At 37.8% G+C, this 20701-nt stretch overlaps 1 protein-coding gene across 8 annotated transcripts in view; it reads left to right on the top strand.

Annotated features, from left to right (window-relative positions):
• anks1b (ankyrin repeat and sterile alpha motif domain containing 1B) overlaps window positions 1-20701 on the top strand; it is a gene marked incomplete at its 5' end in the record, with an annotated part of 190637 nt that overhangs the window by 82051 nt on the left and 87885 nt on the right. For all 8 annotated transcript variants that reach the window (XM_036149154.1, XM_036149151.1, XM_036149150.1 and 5 more), the window contains 1 exon segment: window positions 1306-1492. In XM_036149154.1, the coding sequence (XP_036005047.1) occupies window positions 1306-1492 (187 nt within the window).

Below are 20701 nucleotides of genomic sequence, written 5' to 3'. Positions count from 1 at the left end.
AGATTTAGGGACCGTCAGCAGCAGCTGATCAGCTGATCTAAGGGGTCAAGGGTGGGCAGTAAGGCTGAATCAGCTCACATAAATATGGTGGAGCAAGGTTGTTCAAACATGTAAAAGCAAATAACAAAAGCTTAATATTAATTCTGTAGCACACAGGGAACCAGTGAAGGGACGCTAGGATGGGTTAGGGTTAAAAAACGAGCAGCAGAGTTCTGCAAAAGCTGCAGACGGGCTAGAAAGATTTGACTAATGCCTATATACAGTGCATTACGGTAATCAAGACCAACTGTGATAAAATGACAGTCAAAACTGTCACTGTATATGATCACGCCAATTAAACATTTACAAGGACTAGAAAGAACCAGAAAGAAGAACAACACCTTCACCTCACCTGACATTTGCAGCTGCACAAGGCAGAGGACTCCTGAGGAAAGGTTGGCTAGTTAAGATGGCACAAAGGTTTTACAATGACAAAAAGTATGTTGGTGATTTGTTGCAATGTCAGGATTTGCCAAGGCAGCGTCATGTTTGTGGTTTTCCTTTTCTTCAACTGAACTTCAAACTGACCTTCTAATTGAAACATTTACAATTAGATATTGTAAATATTCAAACAGGACAGTGTTCGCAAACACACATCTCACTCGTTTTGGGAAAATGCAGTCTGTTATTGGCTTATGGTTTAAAGACCTGACTTGAGCAACTTTGAAAATATTTTGACCGTGTTTCAAAGTCGGGTCTGTGCCAGTCAAAAACAACCACTTTAGATAAACTCTGCCGTTTCTGATCAGAAGAGTGGTGAAATGTTAAGCCAGAAACATACAAGAAACATGATTATGGCTACAAAAAAGCTTATGGTTCAATGCTTAGGGGCATTAAACCAAATGTTAGTGGGGGTGATTATATTCAACCCTGTGGGATCCCTAATAAATTCAAACCTGTGCCCCCAGTTCTTGTTTTCCAGTTATCTATAGTTCCATGTTGTATATTCATTCTTGCCTAAAAGATTTAGGGTTCTAGTAAAACTATAAAACCCAAGTTTATTAACTTTCATGCTTATGTAGAGCGAATGTAGCCTTTATTTTGGAAGTGTATGACTGAATATGTGTTTTGTGACATTATACAGCCCTAAGTGCTGCATAATGTCACCTATACACCCAGACATCATGTCTGTAAAGGTTCAGGCAGCACCCTCATTATTAAACATGGTGGGAGCAAATATGTATTTCCTGCTTAACCTGTTCAAAGCAACAACACGTTAGGTTTCATCTCACTAGACCTTGTCTCTATTTTTTTTTTTTTGTTCAGCCCAAGCAGCGCACCTCCTTGTCGTCTTCTCTGGATGTCCAGAGGCCAGTCAACCACAGCTGTGAACCCAGTGAGGTGAGCTCCTCTCTGGGCTACGCCAGCTTCAGCACCAGTCCCCCTGCCAGTCCTCCTCTCAGCCCCAACCAGGAGGACTCTGCAGGGTCCAACGACGACTGTCAGCTCACAGGTACAACAGTGGTGTCGACGTTTCAAATTAAGCTTCACTTCCCTTTATGTCATCAGAGAGGCTGTGCAGACGATCTGTAGATGGTAGCCTTCACTGTTTTAGTTTATCTTAAAATAATTACTTTATCCTGGGGAATGTCTCAGGGAATGAGTCACATTAATTAAATGTGGATGGACAAAGAATAAAGAAAGATTAAACTAGTACACTCCATATGTTTACCACCTGCCGACTTTGTGATTGTATTTTTAAGTTGATGACTTAAATCACTTTTATCTTTAAGGGTGATTTTTTTTTTTTTTTTCCCCCTCCTCACTGCTGTTCTTGTTTCACTGCATCTTTGTTGCCAGAGTGAACATAGAAGCCAATCTCTTTCAGCCCGAGGACCAAATGAGACTTTTTTTTTCCTTTTGCCCTCTGTGTCAAGGAATTGAAATCATATTTCTGCTCCTGTCATACACACCAGGGTAAGCCCAAAAGGCAGGTAAACACCTTACAGGCAGAAAGCGAATCTCTAAAAGAAATAAATCTGCCCTTGGATGGACTGTGGAGGTTTCAGAAAGCTTACCATTCAGACTGGATAACTCAGTGGGGACTTGGAGATATGTTTTACAGTAATCAATAATAATAATAATAATAATAATAATAATAATAATGTTCCAGAAGTAAAGAAACCCAGCCCTAATTTACTACACTAAGGAGTGATAGAGGTCATATGTAGACCGAGCTAGCTTTATCTACTCTCAGGAAATAAAGTTTATTTTATTGAGTAACCGTATCACTGTCTTGGGAAAATAGGCTTTGTGTTGTTGAAATCAGATAATGATATACAAAATTAAATTAGTTTTACTTAATTTGAATTGCTATAAGGTCACTTGGGGTTGATGAATAACAGTAATGGGTCAATCCTTCCTACTTGGTGTCAACTACCAACATATTTAAAAAAAAAATGAAAGCGTCTTAGGGTGTCCAAAAAGCGCTATATAAGTTTGATGTATTATTATTATTATTATTATTATTATTATTATTATTAACATTATTATTATTATTATTATTATTATTATTATTTACTGTTTTTAAATATCCTTTTCATTTTATTGTAAATTCAAAATGTATTTGTAGCTATACTGATTATTAGCTTGATATCTTGAGAAAACAATAATCATTGTTGTAAGATGTTGAAGTATCTACTCTTGAGATAGCATCACGCATTATCTGAGATTTACTCCCAGAGGTAATGAGTAGCAGATATCCCTCTTCCCAGCAACACAACCCAGCTTATGCTGGAGGGGGGCAAACATGTAACTTGTCCAGCAAATCTTTCCAGCAAATTCTTTATCAAGGGATTCTCCTTCATGTGGGATGCACTGTACCTTCAAACGGTTCAGCTGATCCCTTTTGATTTGAAGGAGTAGTATCCCATGGATGATGGAGTTCCTCAAGTCCAAGGTTGATTCATTTACTGAGGAAGCTCATTTGGCTGGAAACTCATTCTTTTGTTCATTTCCCATATCTCCCGACCATATATAAGGGGTGGAATGTTGACAGGCTGGTAAACCAAGAGCTCTGCTTTTGTGCTTTTGCTTTTCTTGATGTGGCCATATCAGGAATAGTGTGCACGTTACTACAGACGGTGCCCCAATGAGTTTATACAGCCACCACTCCTCATCTCTTGTAAACATCTCTTGATCTCTGCCTCAAACTCCCAACCTGAAGGGACCAGTCCTCATTTCTTTAATTGATAATCACATCCTCAGACTTATTGTAGCCGCCTCTCATCCCAGCTGTTTGCCATTTAGCTACTTGAAGACACCAGCAGACCGGATAACGTCACGACCACAGGCTACGTTCCCAGTGCAGGTCCTAATTCTCAGTTCTGTTTTTTTTTTTTATCGGATGTTTTTATGAGGTGGTTCAACATTACTGTGTTGCCTACATCTGACTGTAATGTGAACTGTTTTACTAACCCGCATGCACAAAAGAACAATAAAGTCTTCCCACCTAGCACGCTTTGGTACAGGAAACATGGAAGAAAAAGATTTTAATAGTTTAAAGTGTCAACAGAAGCCATTTACTGTCAGCGGGTGCTAAGGGGGAAATGCATGAATGAAGAAAGAGGGAAACTCTGTATTTAGGCATTTTACAGCGATATATCAGATATGAGTTGGATTTCAGAGACACATGTGATAGTGGCTCAAATCCGACTTGGAAAAATCAGATATGGGCCAGATCTGAGCATTCCTACTGGCCCTAAAAAGCCTGACCTGATCACTTGACCCCCAAACAATCTAGATTGGGCCACATTTGAATGCAGTGGGAACGGGGCCATGAAGTAGTTTTTTTTCCCACTTGTTTTCCATACACTGGAAAATGAGTTGTAGCTAACAATGACACTTTTCGCAAGTAGTATACAGTAATACTTGAAAAGATATATTATTTAATATAAGCACATGCACTTATATTAGCATGCTAACAACAGCTAACTGAAGTTAATATATTATTTTTAGCATGTTTGGCTAACATCAGCTAACACCAGCTGCTATGCTATTAGCATCTTATATTACAGAATGAATTAATGATGCTTTTTTATTGTACTAGGAAGTCTCAGTTTTTTAGTTCTCCGTTGGAAATACAAGGGTCTTGATTTCCTGTTTGTAAAATGCTGGTACATTCTACACTAGAACAGAGAAATTTCTCCTCTCCCCTTGTTCTACAAGTAAATAATAATTACATCAGTGTACTGTGTACTCAATGGACTGGTAAAATGAAGACTATTTGATATTTAAAATTCTGAAATAACTCTTAAAATGTTCAGTGTACTGCAATTGATGTCCAGTGTAGCCTATGTTTTATTAAGTTTTTGTCTATTCTGTTTTCTGGGAATTTATTAACAAATTAACAGCTACCAGTTTGACTAGACAGAGTTATTTATCAAGCAAAAAAAAAAAAAACAACATTTTGTAGCTCTTGTAAAGCAGATTTTCCAGGATTGAACCATTTGCCAACATTTGTTCTTCTATTAAATTAGATAACAAGATTGTTCTCCAAAGCGAAACTTTACCACATATCTTAAAATCAAGGTTTAAAAATATCAGCAAAAAAGTTCTGTTGGTTCAGTGGGGAGTCCTTTATGTTGTCAAAGCAGATAAAGCGTTGTTGGTTCCGTCTAATGAGGCTTGTTCTCCCCTGCTGAGTCTGAGTTTCATCGCCAAATGGAATAATAGCAGTAATGAAATGAGGTGGTTTCACCAACAACAGCCTAACGATTAAGTCAGTCATTTTAGGGCTGCACACAAAGACTTTTCAGTAAAACGGTCATTTTTGTTTAAAAAAATAAATTAAAAAAATTAAGTAAATTTAAAATCCTGCCAAGCAACAGATTTCATTTTCTGTCAGAAACCTTTGCTTCATCGTCAGATTTACTTCTGACCTTCAAGTCATTAGTGTCATTTCCTCATCAGGCTGCTTGTGTTACCATAGCAGTGGGACTCTCTGTTGTCATGGTGAAGCGGTGGCCTTGGTTACACTCGTTAACTAGTGACGTAATCATAGTACTTTGGTCTCTCACCTGGCTTTCAGTCCAGCTGTCCCTCACACCCACCGCTATCGGGCAGAAACAGAGGAGTGGCAGCAGGGGAAGTCTACCCAGCAGGTGTGTGTGTGTGTGTGTGTGTGTGTGTGTGTGTGTGTGTGTGTGTGTGTGTGTGTGTGTGTGTGTGCTTGTTTCATCCCGCTGCAGTTCAGAGACCCTGCTGGACTTTGATCGGTGTGGAGTCTGAAATGAAAGAAGCACGTCATCAATCCACGTGTGTGTGTGTGTGTGTGTGTGTGTGTGTGTGTGTGTGTGTGTGTGTGTGTGTGTGTGTGCGCGCTGCAGACACACTGTGACTTAAAAAGAGTAAAACCTTGAGACCCCTTCGGCTTTTATTCCCATTGAAGTACTGCAGAAGTATTTGTGCAACAACGTGTTATTTCCCCCTTGAACCCTCTCCCTTCTTGGCTTGATGCTGATGTCTTCTGAAGAGCAAATATTGCTCAAAGTCAAACATTTCCTGCTCTCACTTTCAACATCTTGCCTACGTTTTCCGTAGGAATACATTTGAAAAGAAATGCGTTCCAAGTCCCACTCGAGCAGTTCTTAATCCCCTGTAACCTGTAATGGCATTAATGTGTCTTTGGTGTATCGCTCTGTTTTTTTTTTTTGATCTGCATTCAGTTAATGGGATCTGGGAATATGCTAATGCATATCTTACATCTTGGCTTCACCAGTGCTCCCTCAGACTCTCTCTCCATGAAGGAAAAGTGAGAGCTCAGCTCCTACAGCAGAGGGCAAAGAAAAGAAAAATAAGGACATGTGCTCCATCTGAATACCTCTAATTATAGCTCCTAACTCCTGCATTTCACCTTTTATGAGTTCAACAGTAAGAGCTCTATCGTGGGGAGGAAAGGAGCTGTATCGATTTCGGACAGCCTTTAACTCCAACGTCATTACGTGCCATAAACGCACATGGAAACGCACAAGTTTATACGGCATGTCACGCAAAGGACTATGGGATACCTTAAGGCTCTTTAGCGTCTGCAAGCCCAGGATGTTCCTAAGCTAAACTAGCTGAGAGAAGAAGCATACAGGCTCCTTTTCCTACTTCCTTCCTTACTGATTACACTATTCGGACCACTGAAGCACTTCAACTTTAGCTAAAGAGTCCTTGCCCAAAAGAGGGACTCAGGTGGATTTATGGACTTTCTGACACAGGTGACAGGAATGTCAAAGTAGAGCGGGGCAAAGCAAAAAAAAAAAAAGTGCATGAAACATTTTAGGAATGCGCTCTGAGATCATATATGATTTTTTTTTCATCTAAGAACAACTTTAGTTATTCAATAAACATGTTTTGTTTACATAAAAAGCTCAACACTACAGACTATTATCTGGGTTTTCCACGTAGTCTGGAAAGATTTGCAGTTTGAAGTATTTTCCTGTAAAATCTGGACTTACGTTTGTTGCTAAGTAAGTTCTCTTCCCTCAGTTCATCCATCAGTCCAGACATAAATTCATCTATTGTACGTCTAACCGCCATCAGACCATCCATACATGTACATCTATCAAGCCTTTCATTTGTTCATTAATTCAATAATTCATTCAATTATAAATCAGTTTGTCAATCATTCATCCAGCAGCTGGAAATATAACCTTCCGTCTGGCCCTCTTTCAAGCCGTCCTTCCATCATTTCATCAATCAATTCAGCCATAAAATTGTATTTAGAAATGACTGAAAAAGTGTGAGAAGTGTCAGATTAGACAGGAACAATGTCTGCATCTGCAAAAGATATACCTTTAAAAAATCATATTCTAAATAAACATGTTTGGGAAAAAGCCGGTTAAGCTCTGTTGTGACCCCACTGTAGTAAAATCAGCCGAATTACTGTTTGACTTTTAATGAAAAAGATAAAATTGAGCTTTTTCATTTTATATTGAGACTCTGATTGTTTTCTGAAGATTTTTCATTTTGGTTTCTTTCTTGAGCTGACATTCTGTAATTTGCCCTTTTCCAAATTTAGTTAACATAAAAACATAGAAAAAGGCCTATCCCCTGGACCTAGCACCATTTATTTGATTAGGGTGGTTATTAAGGTTCTTACATGAAAGCCTCACTGAGCAAGCATGCCTCTGCATCCAGTGTACACAAAAGCAGATTCATAAAAAGAGATTTTGATTATATATGTTTGGAAAACTAAACATTCTCCTCAGATAATCAAAAGAGTCAGATTTCATAAAAATCTGTAAATTAGCCTTTTCTTGAAATGTCATCATCATCAAATTTGTAAACCAGCAGCACCTCATTATTTACCCCCTTATTTTCTTAGTGCACGACATAAGGAGAATATTAATCAGCCATGCAAATAAGCAAAAAAACTCAGTTGGGGCACTACTGAAATGGCTGTGTTGTTTTTCTGAGGCAGCACCGGTCCCGACCCAGAACAGAAGGGCGCCCTGGGTCAAAAGCCATATGAGAGCTCATTTAAGAGGCTATATTAAAAAATGTCCCTAATTAGAGTTTTTTTTTAATTGTTCAATAAACATATCCTGTTTTAACACATTTCTAATTATGTTAGCCAAGACAACAATGGACAATTTGTTTATAATGTCCATTAGACATGTAGCTTTATTTAAAAATTGCTGCACAGGCATTGAAGAATAGAAAAAAACAGCAACACCGCTGAGAAAAAGAGGGGCAGTGTGGTCATTTTTGAATTTCATAAAACACATTAAAACACATAGAATGATGCAACATAAATTTAAGACCAGCGTTGTTTAAATGTTTAGGACATCTTGGGTCGGACGTGTTGCGTTTCAAGGCACATTAATAGCTAATTTGTTTTTAGAGTTGGATTCTGGGAAAACTTTTTAAGTAATGAGGGGGATTAAAAGCAAAAAGTTATATTGATTCAAATCTAACTGTATAATACCTTATGGTATGTACATGCATGTCTTATCTCCACCTTTCTCTCACAGTTTGCTGTCTAAGCTTCCTGCACCAGGAATAGATTGACACCTATTTATTTATTTATTTATTTCGATTAAATTTATTTTTATTTTTTTTCACAATTTTTTCCCCCCCTCCCTCCCGTTGTGTTTTCTTCTGCCGCTCTGCTCGTCCCCCCCCCTCTGCTCTCTCTACTTATTAGCCATGTAAGGCTCATTGTTGGGTAACCATGGTAACAAGAGGCTAACAGGGAGAAAAGAGACGTAGACGGAGCGAACAGAGCCGCGCTACATGTATGTGGGTACAGAAGACAGAGTCTCGGGATTCAAAGGATGCCAGTGAAAAAAGCGAGTGGGTGATGGTGGAGAATGGGAATCTTGTGTTGCAAGGGGGGGGGGGGGGGGATGTGAGAACTAAAAATGAGGACAAGGAAGTGAGGAATTGCTTTTGTTTTTCTGCACACCATATAAGGTGCTTCCTTCCTTTCCTTGCCTTCACATCTGTACCTCTTCTTCTTATTTCTTTCCCTAAAAGCCTTAAACCAATCTTCAATATACACACTACAGACCTGAGCCCTTCAACAGTTTATGCTGGTGTCAGCCACCTGCGTAGGCTGCTGGACAAAAAGTAGCCCTATTTATAACCCAATCCTTCACCAGGGCTGCTGTTTTGCTGCATAACTCAGCTTTATGCAATCCTGGCCACAGACATCTCCTCAGTACCCAATGCGGTGCGGTGTTTATGCAGAAGCAGTTGCAGTCCATGAATTATGCAGCACCCCCCTTCAATAAGTCGGTGACAAACACGCGCCAACCTGCAGGTGTCAATTTGTTTATCTGGAAACAGTTTAGTTGCTGAAAACGTCACAGCTTCTTGTGGGCTCGCATTTTATTTCGTGTGCGGTTGTGCAGCAGTGTTGCACGGGCGCGAAACATTTTAGCCTTTAAATATAGACGTTAACCTTAAGAGTGCACACATTTCCTTCTTACTTGGGCTTTTTGATTAACTGTCTTGGGTTTGATTTAAATGTTACGTTTTAACAGAACCAGAGGCTCGTCGTTGCTTTGCGATGATGCAGTTGATGTTTGTTGTGTATCTGGGGTGAAAAAAGACGCGTTTTTTCGTTGTTGAAACTGACCACCGTAGTTAAAGACGGAACTGGAACGTCATTCTTTTAATGCTCTTCCATAAATGTTAGCTTTGAATTAGGAAAATAAACTTAAATACATCTTGTTGCTGTTGTTTTTGCCTTTTGTAAAAGGCAAAAACTTTAGATTTTATTCAACCCTAATTTTTCAGTGTTTGCTTTATTTGCTTTTATCACGGTCATCTTTTTGGGCTGAATCATAAAGATGTCTAATTATGAAAGTTTTCCAAACTGTTTTATGGCAAAGAAATCTCGATGTATATAAACTTGTGACTTTAAAGAAAGTAAAATAAATGTTGTTCCTACATTATTCTGGCAATTAGCAAATTACTGGAAATTATTTCAGTAACTTCCTGACCTAAAATGGGAAAAGGCTGTCATAATATTAAACAATGGTCCTGTGCAGTTACATATCCACCGTTTTTTGGTTTTCTTTCTGTGCCTCAATGCTCACCAGACCATCTTGGGCTGAAAGTGTAATGCTCCATACAGCCTGTGAGAGTCCCCTAAATGATGAAGTGACTTTTAGCTGAATTAGTCAGAGTAGGACTAGTTCCCATGCAGTGTCAACCACTCAAACTCTCTTTCACATCCATCTATCAATGAGCATTTATCAATGCATCCAAATTATCTCTGTAGTTAAATATAATGGCAGGGCAACATACAGTGCCTTGCAAAAGTATTTGGCCCCTTTGATCTTTTTGACCTTTTGCCACATTTCAGGCTTCAAACATAAATATATAAAATGGTACGTTTTTGTGAAGAATCAACGAGTGGAACACAATCATGAAGTGGAACAAATTTGGCGCGCAAAATTATTCAGCCCCCTTGAGTTAATACTTTGTAGCGCCACCTTTTGCTGCATATACAGCTGAAAATCGCTTGGGGTATGTCTCTACCAGTTTTGCACATTGAGAAATAGACATTTTTGCCCATTCCTCCTTGCAAAACAGCTCGAGCTCAGTGAGGTTGGATGGAGAGCGTTTGTTAACAGCAGTTTTCAGTTCTTTCCACAGATTCTCATTTGGATTCAGGTCTGGACTTTGACTCTGCCATTCTAGCACCTGGATATGTTTATTTGTGAACCATTCCATTGTATATTTTGCTTTACGTTTGGGATCATTGTCTTCTTGGAAGATAAATGTGCGTCCCTGTTTCAGGTCTTTTGCAGACTCCAACAGGTTTTCGTCCAGAATGGTCTTGTATTTGGCTCCATCCATCTTCCCATCAATTATAACCGTCTTCGCTGTCCCTGCTGAAGAAAAGCAGGCCCACACCATGATGCTGCCACCACCATGTTTGACAGTGGGGATGGTGTGTTCAGGGTTATGAGCTGTGCTGCTTTTATGGCAAACATAACTTTTTGCATTGTTGCCAAAAAGTTTGATTTTGGTTTGATCTGACCAGAGCACCTTCTTCCACATGTTTGGTGTGTCTCCCAGGTGACTTATGGCAACCTTTAAACAAGACTATTTATTGATATCTTTAAGAAATGGCTTTCTTCTTGCCACTCTTCCATAAAGGCCAGATTTGTGCAGTATACGCCTGATTGTTGTCCTATAGACAGTCTCCCACCTCAGCTGCAGATCTCTGTAGTTCATCCAGAGTGATCATGGGCTTCCCGGCTGCATCTCTGATCAGTCTTCTCCTTGTATGAGCTGAAAGTTTAGAGGGACGGCCGGGTCTTCGTAAATTTGCAGTGGTCTTATACTCCTTCCATTTCAATATTATGGCTTTCACAGTGCTCTTTGGGATGTTTAAAGCTTGGGAAATCTTTTTGTATCCAAATCCGGCTTTAAACTTCTCCACAACAGTATCTCGGACCTGCCTGGTGTGTTCCTTGTTCTTCATGATGCTCTCTGCGTTTTAAACGGACCTCTGAGACTATCACAGAGCAGGTGCATTTATACGGAGACTTGATTACACACAGGTGGATTCTATTTATCATCATCAGTCATTTAGGTCAACATCGGATCATTCAGAGATCCTCACTAAACTTCTGGAGAGAGTTTGCTGCACCGAAAGTAAAGGAGCCCATTAAATTTGCACGCCCTACTTTTCAGTTTTTTATTACTGAAAAAGTTTAAAATATCACATAAATTTCGTTCCACTTCTTGATTGTGTCCCACTTGTTGATTCTTCACAAAAAATTGTTTTATGCCTTTAAGTTTGAAGCCTGAAATGTGGCAAAAGGTTGAAAAGTTCAAGAGGGCCGAATACTTTCACAAGGCAATGTACAAGGCAACTCCCTGACCAATCTATGCATCACTGTGTATGTCTCCTCCAATATTTTCTGCTTTCGTTTTCAAAAGAAAGATCCAGCATGATGATGAGTCATGTTGAAAGCTCCCAACACAAAAGAGGCTCTCACAGACTCGCAGACGTGGTTCAGAACAACTAAATGGAAAAGACTGCAGTGATATATACCGTGAAATTCATCCTGCTGTTAGTCGCACTGAGAGACAATAAAAGTAGTACAAAAAATGGTTTATCAGGATAAGATAAAACTTTATAAGGCTGGAGGTTTTCCAGTTATGCTTTTCTAATTGCAGCTAAAACATTTTTCCTTGCATATTTCAATATTAAAAGGAGCTGTCTGTTTAGAGTTCATTGTTCAGAGGTTTTGATCTTTAATACAGGGGCCATAAATTAATTTATTCCTTGAAGTTTAAAAGCATCACAAGGTGTTGCTGGATGAAGTTAGTGGAGCTTAGCTGTGCTAAAAGAAAAGGCTAAGAGTGTATTTATAGTTGCTGTTTTTTATAACTGATAACTACCCTGAAATGAGAGCCGTATAGAAGAAAAACCTAATGAGCAGTCTGAAATGACCTTGCTGCTAAATACATTTAACTGTCACCATTCGTTTCTGTCTCACACCAGCACAAATGTAATTTCAGTGGCGCCAGTGAGAGACTTCCATCACTCTTCAAGGGACTTGAAAAATGTGTTACCACAGGAGACAAGCCTGTTGCTGTGGCAATAAAACTCTGGAGTCAGAAATGAAAGCGCAAATTCAGCGAGTAGAGAGTGGCTCCCCTCCACCTTAAGGCTGGCTTGAGGTACATACAGGCTATCAGCGGTAAAGTAATGCCCTCAGCGGGGAGTTGCTGTCTGCAGCTCTGCCCTCCACAGAAAAACAGTTGAGCTCAAGACTGTTGGTGCATGTTGCTGCAAAACCACTCCTGGTGTCATAAACTGTTTGACTCGGAACAAATACCAATGCATCTACATTTCCTCTTTTAAATACAATTCAGATATACAATTTTAAAGAAGTCAAACGAAGCCTGAATTAGATTCAAAATGTTATATTTTGACTCTTATGCAACTGCGTAAGGCATCATAAATATCTCCTATGTCAGAATCATAGGAGATATTTATGATGCCTTACGCAGTTGTATAAGAGTAACATCTGGAACATGGTAACACCAACACAGAAATTAGGAAACAAACAGACAAGGAACAAACTAAACTGTGAAAATAAGGGAGAACATTCTGTTTGAACTAAATGTTAAAGAAATATTTGTTGAATGGTTTTCTGTCAAGATGGTGAGTGGCTATAAACACTGCAAAGAGTAACGAACCATAAGATCTTTTTAGCAAGATATGACTTGAAATTGCTTCATTTACCAGTCAACCCCTCCGTCACACACAAGTTTTATGTAATTCTAATTATAAGAGATTATAAGAGATAAGTCATTACTTAATAATGTAAAAAAAAAATCCTACGTCATTTAAAGTGACTTATTTTGATTTCAGTAATAAAATGTCTGGTTTAAACAGGCTTGAAATTTATCAAACTTATTTTTAGGATGGAATATTGCTTTTAAACAAATAATTTTAAGTCACTTTTGTGGTCATTTTACCATATTGCTTCACCTTTAGCTTATAGGTGAGATTCTTTAGCATCCAGCCGTTTAAAGCCGCAGTATATAAGATTTTCACACTGGCGCACCATCTAGTGGTGGCTAAATGAATTACAAACGACATCGCCGTTAAGCACACTACTACTACTAAACTACTACGGAAGCCACGGAGTGTCATGAATGTGACAATGTTATCAAGTATTAGCTACTGCTAACAGCTACGTCATCTTGTGAAAGGGTTTTCGGCACTGTTGCCAAGTCCGCTTGTTTTTTTCTAAAGTCGCTAGAGGAGAGAGCGACGAATAAATGGCCGTCTATACCAGGAGTGCCAGAGTAGTTGCTGGATTACACTGTCCTGCTTCTAAAATAACACCAAAATAAACTTCACCGTTAAATTGAATTAACGTCTCTACTGTCCAGCAGAAAGCCTGCAACCTCCACATCCTCATGAATTATCTCCACCTGGTAAAATTAGTGTTACTTTGTAAGAGCAGAGTCAGTTTGTTTTGGCTGGGGTGTCACCATCTCCTTGTTTTCTTTTTCTGTCTTTATTGATTATTGAACCATCTTGAGCTGAAAGTGTAATACTGTTTTCTTGATCGGGGCAAACAGAGCCTCTGCATAGTGTAGCAGGAAGTTGTGTACCAAATTATTAGGTCATTGCTGAGAGGATTTTATAGCTTCTACATATATTATGTAAGTGTGATGTCTGAATTCTGGCCAAAATTTTTAACGTGTCCCAAATATCCCTGGCAGTTTGGCATAGCTAGATATCAAAATGAAGCTAGAAAGATAAATAAGTGTGATAGAGAATAAAAATCACCCTTTATAATTCACTTTATGCTTAACTCTTTGTAAGTTCCTCTTAGAAATCTGATGATTCTAACACTAACCATGCCCTTTTTATGTAATTAAATCTGAATTATTTAGTGAAAGTAGGATTCAAAGAACTTGTGTTTTCTGTTCAGTTGAGCAGTTTTTTTTTAAATATATGCTGCTATTGGCTGATTAAATTGAATAGCATGTTGGACGCAATGGAAATGTTCTACCTGCTTCTTGAAAGTACTTTTGTGGGTTTTTGCAAATTAATTTCCAACAACCCTCATAGGGGTTTCTTGCGAACTCTTTTTTATTTTTTTTATTTTACGTTTGCTCAAAGCAACGACTCTCTGTGCATTCAACCAATCGTCATGTGACATCACATCATCTTAATGCTGGTTTGTTAACACAGCCCTGCAGTAACTGGATATTCGCTTTAGCTCCTGCAGCACCAACTGCATGCAGCTCATCCTTTCCTCCAAAAGATGACTGACAGCTCAGATATTGCTCTGTAGTTTTTTAATAACAGTTGCCGCCACAAGAGACGCAGCAACGAACTCATCCCTATCAGATGTTTGGATCATCTCCCAGGTCCTTCTGGTGCCATGCAAAGACAAAAACAGCCCCATATATGAGGCAGTGGTGGGTTTTTCTTTTGTTTATAGTCTGCAGCTGCTTGTGCATTCCTTTGAGGCATTTCCAACAAAAATAGGGGATGAGATGGTGATGTGGCGAGACTGCTTGTCACATTTTTATGCTTAAGTTTTTGTTTTTCTGTGGACATGTAGTGTACTCTGAGAACTTCTATCTTTGTCAGAATCAATGATGAATTAGGCTTTGTTACATTTCTGATAACCTGTAGTGGATACTCAACTTTTAGAGGCCTGTTGTGATTATGTGTGAACTTACTTTGACAGATTGAACGTTATTTTCACCTAATTTTCTCCCCTTCCTCTTTCAGCATGTCTTCACCTGGTCTCTCTCTCATACCTCGTGTCATTCAGACCTTCATCCTGTCAATCATTTTTTCTCTACACACCTTCCCACTGGTCTCCTTCTGCCCGTCATTCCTTCTTTGAAATTCTCTTTCCACCCTTCACTTTACCTTCTTTTAAAATCTCAGCTCATTGCAACAGATTGTTGGTGCACCTTTTGCTCAAACAAATTTGCGAGACAGGCAAATAAGCCAAAAAACATAAAACAAAAATGGCTTAATCTGTTTCTCCCTTTTCCACTTCCCTTTTCTGTTACATGTTCTTTATATAAATTTTTCAAGTTTTGGAAGATTAAAAAAGGCCTTTCATGCAAGCTTAGACTTTAGGAAACTGTATCAGAAGAATAAAACATAAGATCATCCGTGATATGCCCTTTTTAAACATTTTTTTCTCTCTTTAAAATTGCATTACAGCTTAATGCTGTAAAGCAATTCCCCTGAAAATAAAGATCAAATTTGAATAGCTTTAATATCCTAGCATGATCTGGTAAAAAAAATCATAAAGTAATAGGTCCCAGCTAATATAACTTTTCATAGTTAAAGCTTGATTTCATAGCAAAAAATTAAGATACAATTAGAATTTTCAATTGCTTGTATGTATGAAAAATATTTTTATTAGACTAACTTCGTAATGTCAGAATTTTACTACAAAAAAATTGCATTTTCCTTGCTATGACGTACCACTTCTGCATCAACAGCTTTAAAACCCAAATTTGTGTTTTTTTTTAAAGTGGAAGGGGACAACTTTGTTCTGCTCTGCTTTTGTTGGTCATACAGCAAATGATTAGTGCCGTTAACATGTTATATTGCTGTTGACACATGCAAGTTTGGCACAAAGTAGTATTGCTTGCCCAGGTGGCAAACCACAAATGAAGCATGCAGCAAGTAGAAATCCCTGGTTGATGGGTTTGCAGCAATCCCTCACACTGAGCAAGCATAAAGTGACAGTGAAAAATGAGAGAACAAAAAGTTAAAAGTTCTTCTTCATGCTATGCATATTGTGTATAATGATATTCCAATAATTATAAATTAGCAATATATTGTGATTGAAAGCTATTCAAAAACATAGGAATGCAGTAGCAATCTGTGTTTTGTGACCTAAATGTGAGAAATTGGCAGAAGAAAACGGCTTTACTGTAAAGCCAGACCAGACATCATTAATACATTAATTGTATTCCACTAACTAATCTAAATAAGATGAGCCTCTAATAGCTGTTGAGCAAAAATATCTCCATTCTTAGTCATTTTCACCCACAGCCATGATATTATTGGTCTGAATCTGAATCTAATGTGGCCATGGGTTGGTGTAACAACAAGTAATGTAGTAATGGTCAATGATGTGATCATTTGGGAAAATTGAAATGTAAAAAAGAAAATATGATGAAAAATCCCTGTAATTTTAGGATTGTTTTGAGGCAGGTACATATACATTTTGCCCTTGTGGAATATGTTTACAATCGTTGTGGGGCTTTTGCAAATAATTTGAAAATAGATGGCCAAACACTTAAAAGAAAGTAATTAAGGACTCATCCATACAGATAACTAGGAATTTAATTATGTTATTTCTAACGTGCTACAATAAAAGTTGCCTCTTTGCAAAGGGGAAAAAACACATCTAATTTATACCCATAAATATTTTCATATCTAAAAGCAAAACTCTAAAATTTAATACAACATATCATTCTCAATTAGTTGAAGAGGCAGTGTGACATATTTCATATCCTTGATATATAAATATGAGGATGACACAATGCACTAAACCCATTTATAGTGACCTAAATGCACAAAAATGCAAGGAAAATTATTTCCAAGAAGTATATTCCTATATATGTATTATAACATTATCAGCTGCTGTTACATTTTAAAAGGATTTTTTTTTTACAATCTCATAAACATAATGTCCTATTACTTCACTAGGAAATAATTGCTAATCCCGTTATTCCAGTCAAAATGTCCATTATGAGTTTATTAGCAGGTATGCAATTGTCCATCACTAGAAAAACATTTAATAGAGGACATAGTTTGGTCTTAAAATAGTAAAAGTTTGTGAAAGAGTTAACAGTTTTACGATATGAAGCACTTTTACCAAAGACTCCTGTTAGGTGCACCTTTTTCTCTATGTCTTATAAGGCAGCCGTCATTGGTTGGTTCCATGTCTGTCATTCAACCTTGGATATTTTTTAATGATTTATTACTCAGGCACAATATCATTACTAATCATGTGAGAATAATCGGACCGTTAAAGAACCCAGGTAATGGCTAGTAAAGCTGGGCAACAAAGAAGGTGCTGTTATGCTGTAATTTCTCCTTCACTGATCAGCTTTAGAAAGCCTGGGAAAGTTTCAGTTGGCAAATTTAGTATTTATTAAATTATTTATTATTTATTAAAGTATTTAATTATTTTTGTTCTTTTCTTTGAAGTCTATGTAGTAAGATGTGTCTAATCATGTTTTTTTTCCATCTCTTTTTATTATAATATTTTTTTTTTTTTGGGGGGGGGGGGGCATTTCTGAGGGTAAGTAAGGAACAACATAATGATTTTTTTCTAGTTATTGGCACAGAAACTCTGTTTCCAAGCGAAAATTAATGTAACATTGTTTGAAGTTGAGAGAAAACAACATTGCACGTATGTGTATCTTCTGTTCTCATGCAAATGGAAACCATTTGCTTAGAAGATATTTTTCTATTTATCTTTAGAAGTTTAATACAAATGGATAGGGCTAAAGTTTACTTATATAGTGACTTCAAACATCAAAATATGTGCCCTTAGGCCCAGTAAAAAGGGGATTTCACAAGAGCTTTGAAATTCCTCGGAACATAATTACTAAAACAAAGAAATATAATTAAGCAATGGACAATAATACTTTTTAAACAGAAGTGAGATTGTGAATTCTGACTACTTAGTTGTCTGAGCATGTAATAAAGATGACGCATGGAAGCGGGATAACCACAGTCAGAGCTGATAAAGGTAATTATGCCCACATTCCAGTTCCACTCCTTTAATAACAAGCTTACAGGCTGTCATATTTCACAGAGCAGCTTGTTAATTATATTATGCATCTTTGTTTTCCGTGTCATAAATTTAATAATTATCTACCACAAGGCTGTCTTTTGGTTAGCGTTCTTTGAGTAAATTCCCAGAGTGTCTAGGCCTGATCATTTGGGGACCCACTGCCAGCGATTGGGCTAAATCAGAAAAGCATGCACTTTTTATGCATTAGGTGTAGTAAATAAAATTTTGCTTTGGCTCAGTTGTGGAACCAAGACAAGACCTCAAAAACTTTTTGCCTAAATTGGGTTTTTAGTAAAAAAAAAATAAATAAAATACTTTCTAAGTAAACAATCCTTTATTTGTAACACATCTTTGAACTAGTGTCCAAAACTATGTCAATTGTCCACTCAAATACTTTCTAGTGTTTACAGTTTTACCGTGTAATTTATTTTATATATCATTATCTAAGAAATAAAGATAAAATGCTATGAGGAAAGGTGTTTACAGCTATTTAAAGGGGAACTCACCCCTAAATTGATTGTTTTTTCCTCGCTAATCCTCCTTCAGGCAAGATCCTCTGCTGTCTCTGTAGCGCTAGCTCGACTGATCATAGATAATAGATAATAATCCATTGTTGACTTCCCTCCTTTTCATGGTCCTTCCGTCCTGTTGGAAAATGCGCCACTAAGCTTCACGTCCAGCTGCAAAAGTTCCGATTTTCCAACTCTAGCGTCTAACGTGTAAACCAAGATGCCCCTGATGCTCAAATCGCGTTCTGTCTGAATGCAGCATCATTGTGCTGTCTACATATCCTGGTCATTATCTTGACAAATTGCTGCATTTTACTTTAGAAATCCTGCTTTTATGTCTAAAACTACTTTGTGAATTCTGGTTTAGTGGTGAATCAAAACGCGCTGATGAGTTAATAGATAGATACCCAACCATGGTTTGGACTGTTTGCACAAACAACTGAGACACCATCTTTACTCAAAGCACCAGAGTCCCTCAGCTCACGCGATGTCAAGCTAGAACAATCTGCGGTATGCGGCTTTTTTTTTTCTTTATCACTGAAAGCATTGCCACAGCCTAAGACTGTGGAGAAGTCTTGATAAAGTTGCCTGCCTGTGATGTTTACTTACACAATCATAGATGTGTTACTGCTGTTGTTTGTGTGGACTTGAACACCTCCTTTTCCTAGCAGTCCGTCTCCAGGCTGTGCTGCTGCAGGTTGTAACCTGTTTGCAATAGTGTATATCGTGTCGCAATAAAAAACCCAGGTATGCAGCGGGATGCATCTTCTGCTCTTTCACCATTTCATTCTTAGATAGTTGCTGTACTTCAGCGGGGCTGGATGGAGCGTAACAATAAAAGCTTATTGCCGTACATAAACGTTGATAGCTCTTTCGTTTGAGCTGGAACCTCCAGTGGTTTCTCAGGTAAGCAATATAGCTTTTCTCTAACTCAATACTTCTGGAGGCCACTGACTGTTTGTAGTCAAATTAGAAGTATTCAGCGTTACTCGTCCTGTAATCTGCTGTCATGAAATGTAATTACATCTTTTTTTTCTTACAAAATCCATGTATTTTTACTTTACCTTTGCCTGAAGCTACAGAACTTTTGTATGAACTGTAATTTACCTTCTGCAGCGACAGATAATTTACCTTTCCATCTGCAATAGCTTTTTCAACTGTTTACTTCCAATCTACACTTTTCCCCCACTTTGCTGGAGGCTGAAAGCACTCAGATTGTTCCCATAGCTACTAACACGCTCACCTGTTGCCATTGGTTCTTAACTTTACCAAAAAAAAAGAAGACAGAAAAGCACAGAGTGAAGAAGAGGACTAAGTAGTGAGACTACTGTTGACGTACATAGAGAAATACATTTTAACATGAAAATTGAAACTTTTTATGGTTTATAAGGTGCTGGAAGTCTTTAAATGGAACAATCTAGAAAAAAAACATCTTTATTTATAGATTCCTTATTCACTGAGCTGTTTTGCAGATTAAATATAGCATTTAGTCTTCATTGAATGGAAACATTTCAGCCTTTTTCTTCATTTCCCCCAGATTTTAACCTCCAATCATACTGGCTTTTATGCACTTTATGAATGAGAAATGACTGTCAAAATATTTTGTTTTAGCTTTGCTGCTAGCTGCAAACTCTCAGCAAAAACATATTTAAATTTAGTAAGCAACCAAATCAGTAAATTAATTAGAAGCCCATGCACTTGGGAGGGTCCACAGCCCTCCCACCACGGTTAGCATGTCTCAAAACACATAGTTGTTGTAAACAGGTTTGAACAGTAGGGCCTTTCTGAGTAAAACAGTGTAAACATCAATCAATGGTCAATCCTGGTGAAGGTAGAACGAAAAGACATTGGGCTTAAATATCCAATTGCCTGAAATAACAATTCCAAAAGCCATTTATGAGATAAATACCTCTTGTAGTGTCACCTAATGTTTAATCTGCCCTTCGACTTGTATATGGCCTTCAATAGACCTCCTAAAGAAATGCACCGTTCCAAGCTGTCAGAACTCTCTGAGGAATTGGAATCTGAGGAATAAACAAAAATCTAGAAAGAGGGCATGGCTTTTTAAAATTATTCTCAGATAACAAAGTCTGCATGTCTGGTATAAGCTTGGTTCCTCTTTTTTTAATGCCTCTGTACATGGGTTGATTTTTAAAAGTTGCTACTTGTCACCTGATATCAATATGTAAAATAGTACTGTCTGAAAATGTAAAAAACTTGAGTTTTTACATTCAAGCTGGGAGGAAAAAATGTCATTGCAACAATTGGGTGTAATCTAGGCATACAGGCATTAGCTTTGATTAGGAATGTGAGAGAAAGCGCAATTACAGAGTTGGAAATGGACACAATTTGACTTGATCAAATGTTGAGGTTCAGTCAAGTGTA

The sequence above is a fragment of the Fundulus heteroclitus genome, chromosome 17 (assembly GCF_011125445.2).
Source record: "Fundulus heteroclitus isolate FHET01 chromosome 17, MU-UCD_Fhet_4.1, whole genome shotgun sequence".
In the NCBI taxonomy this organism is placed as follows: Eukaryota; Metazoa; Chordata; class Actinopteri; order Cyprinodontiformes; family Fundulidae; genus Fundulus; species Fundulus heteroclitus.
This window is presented reverse-complemented; position numbering and strand designations above follow the sequence as displayed.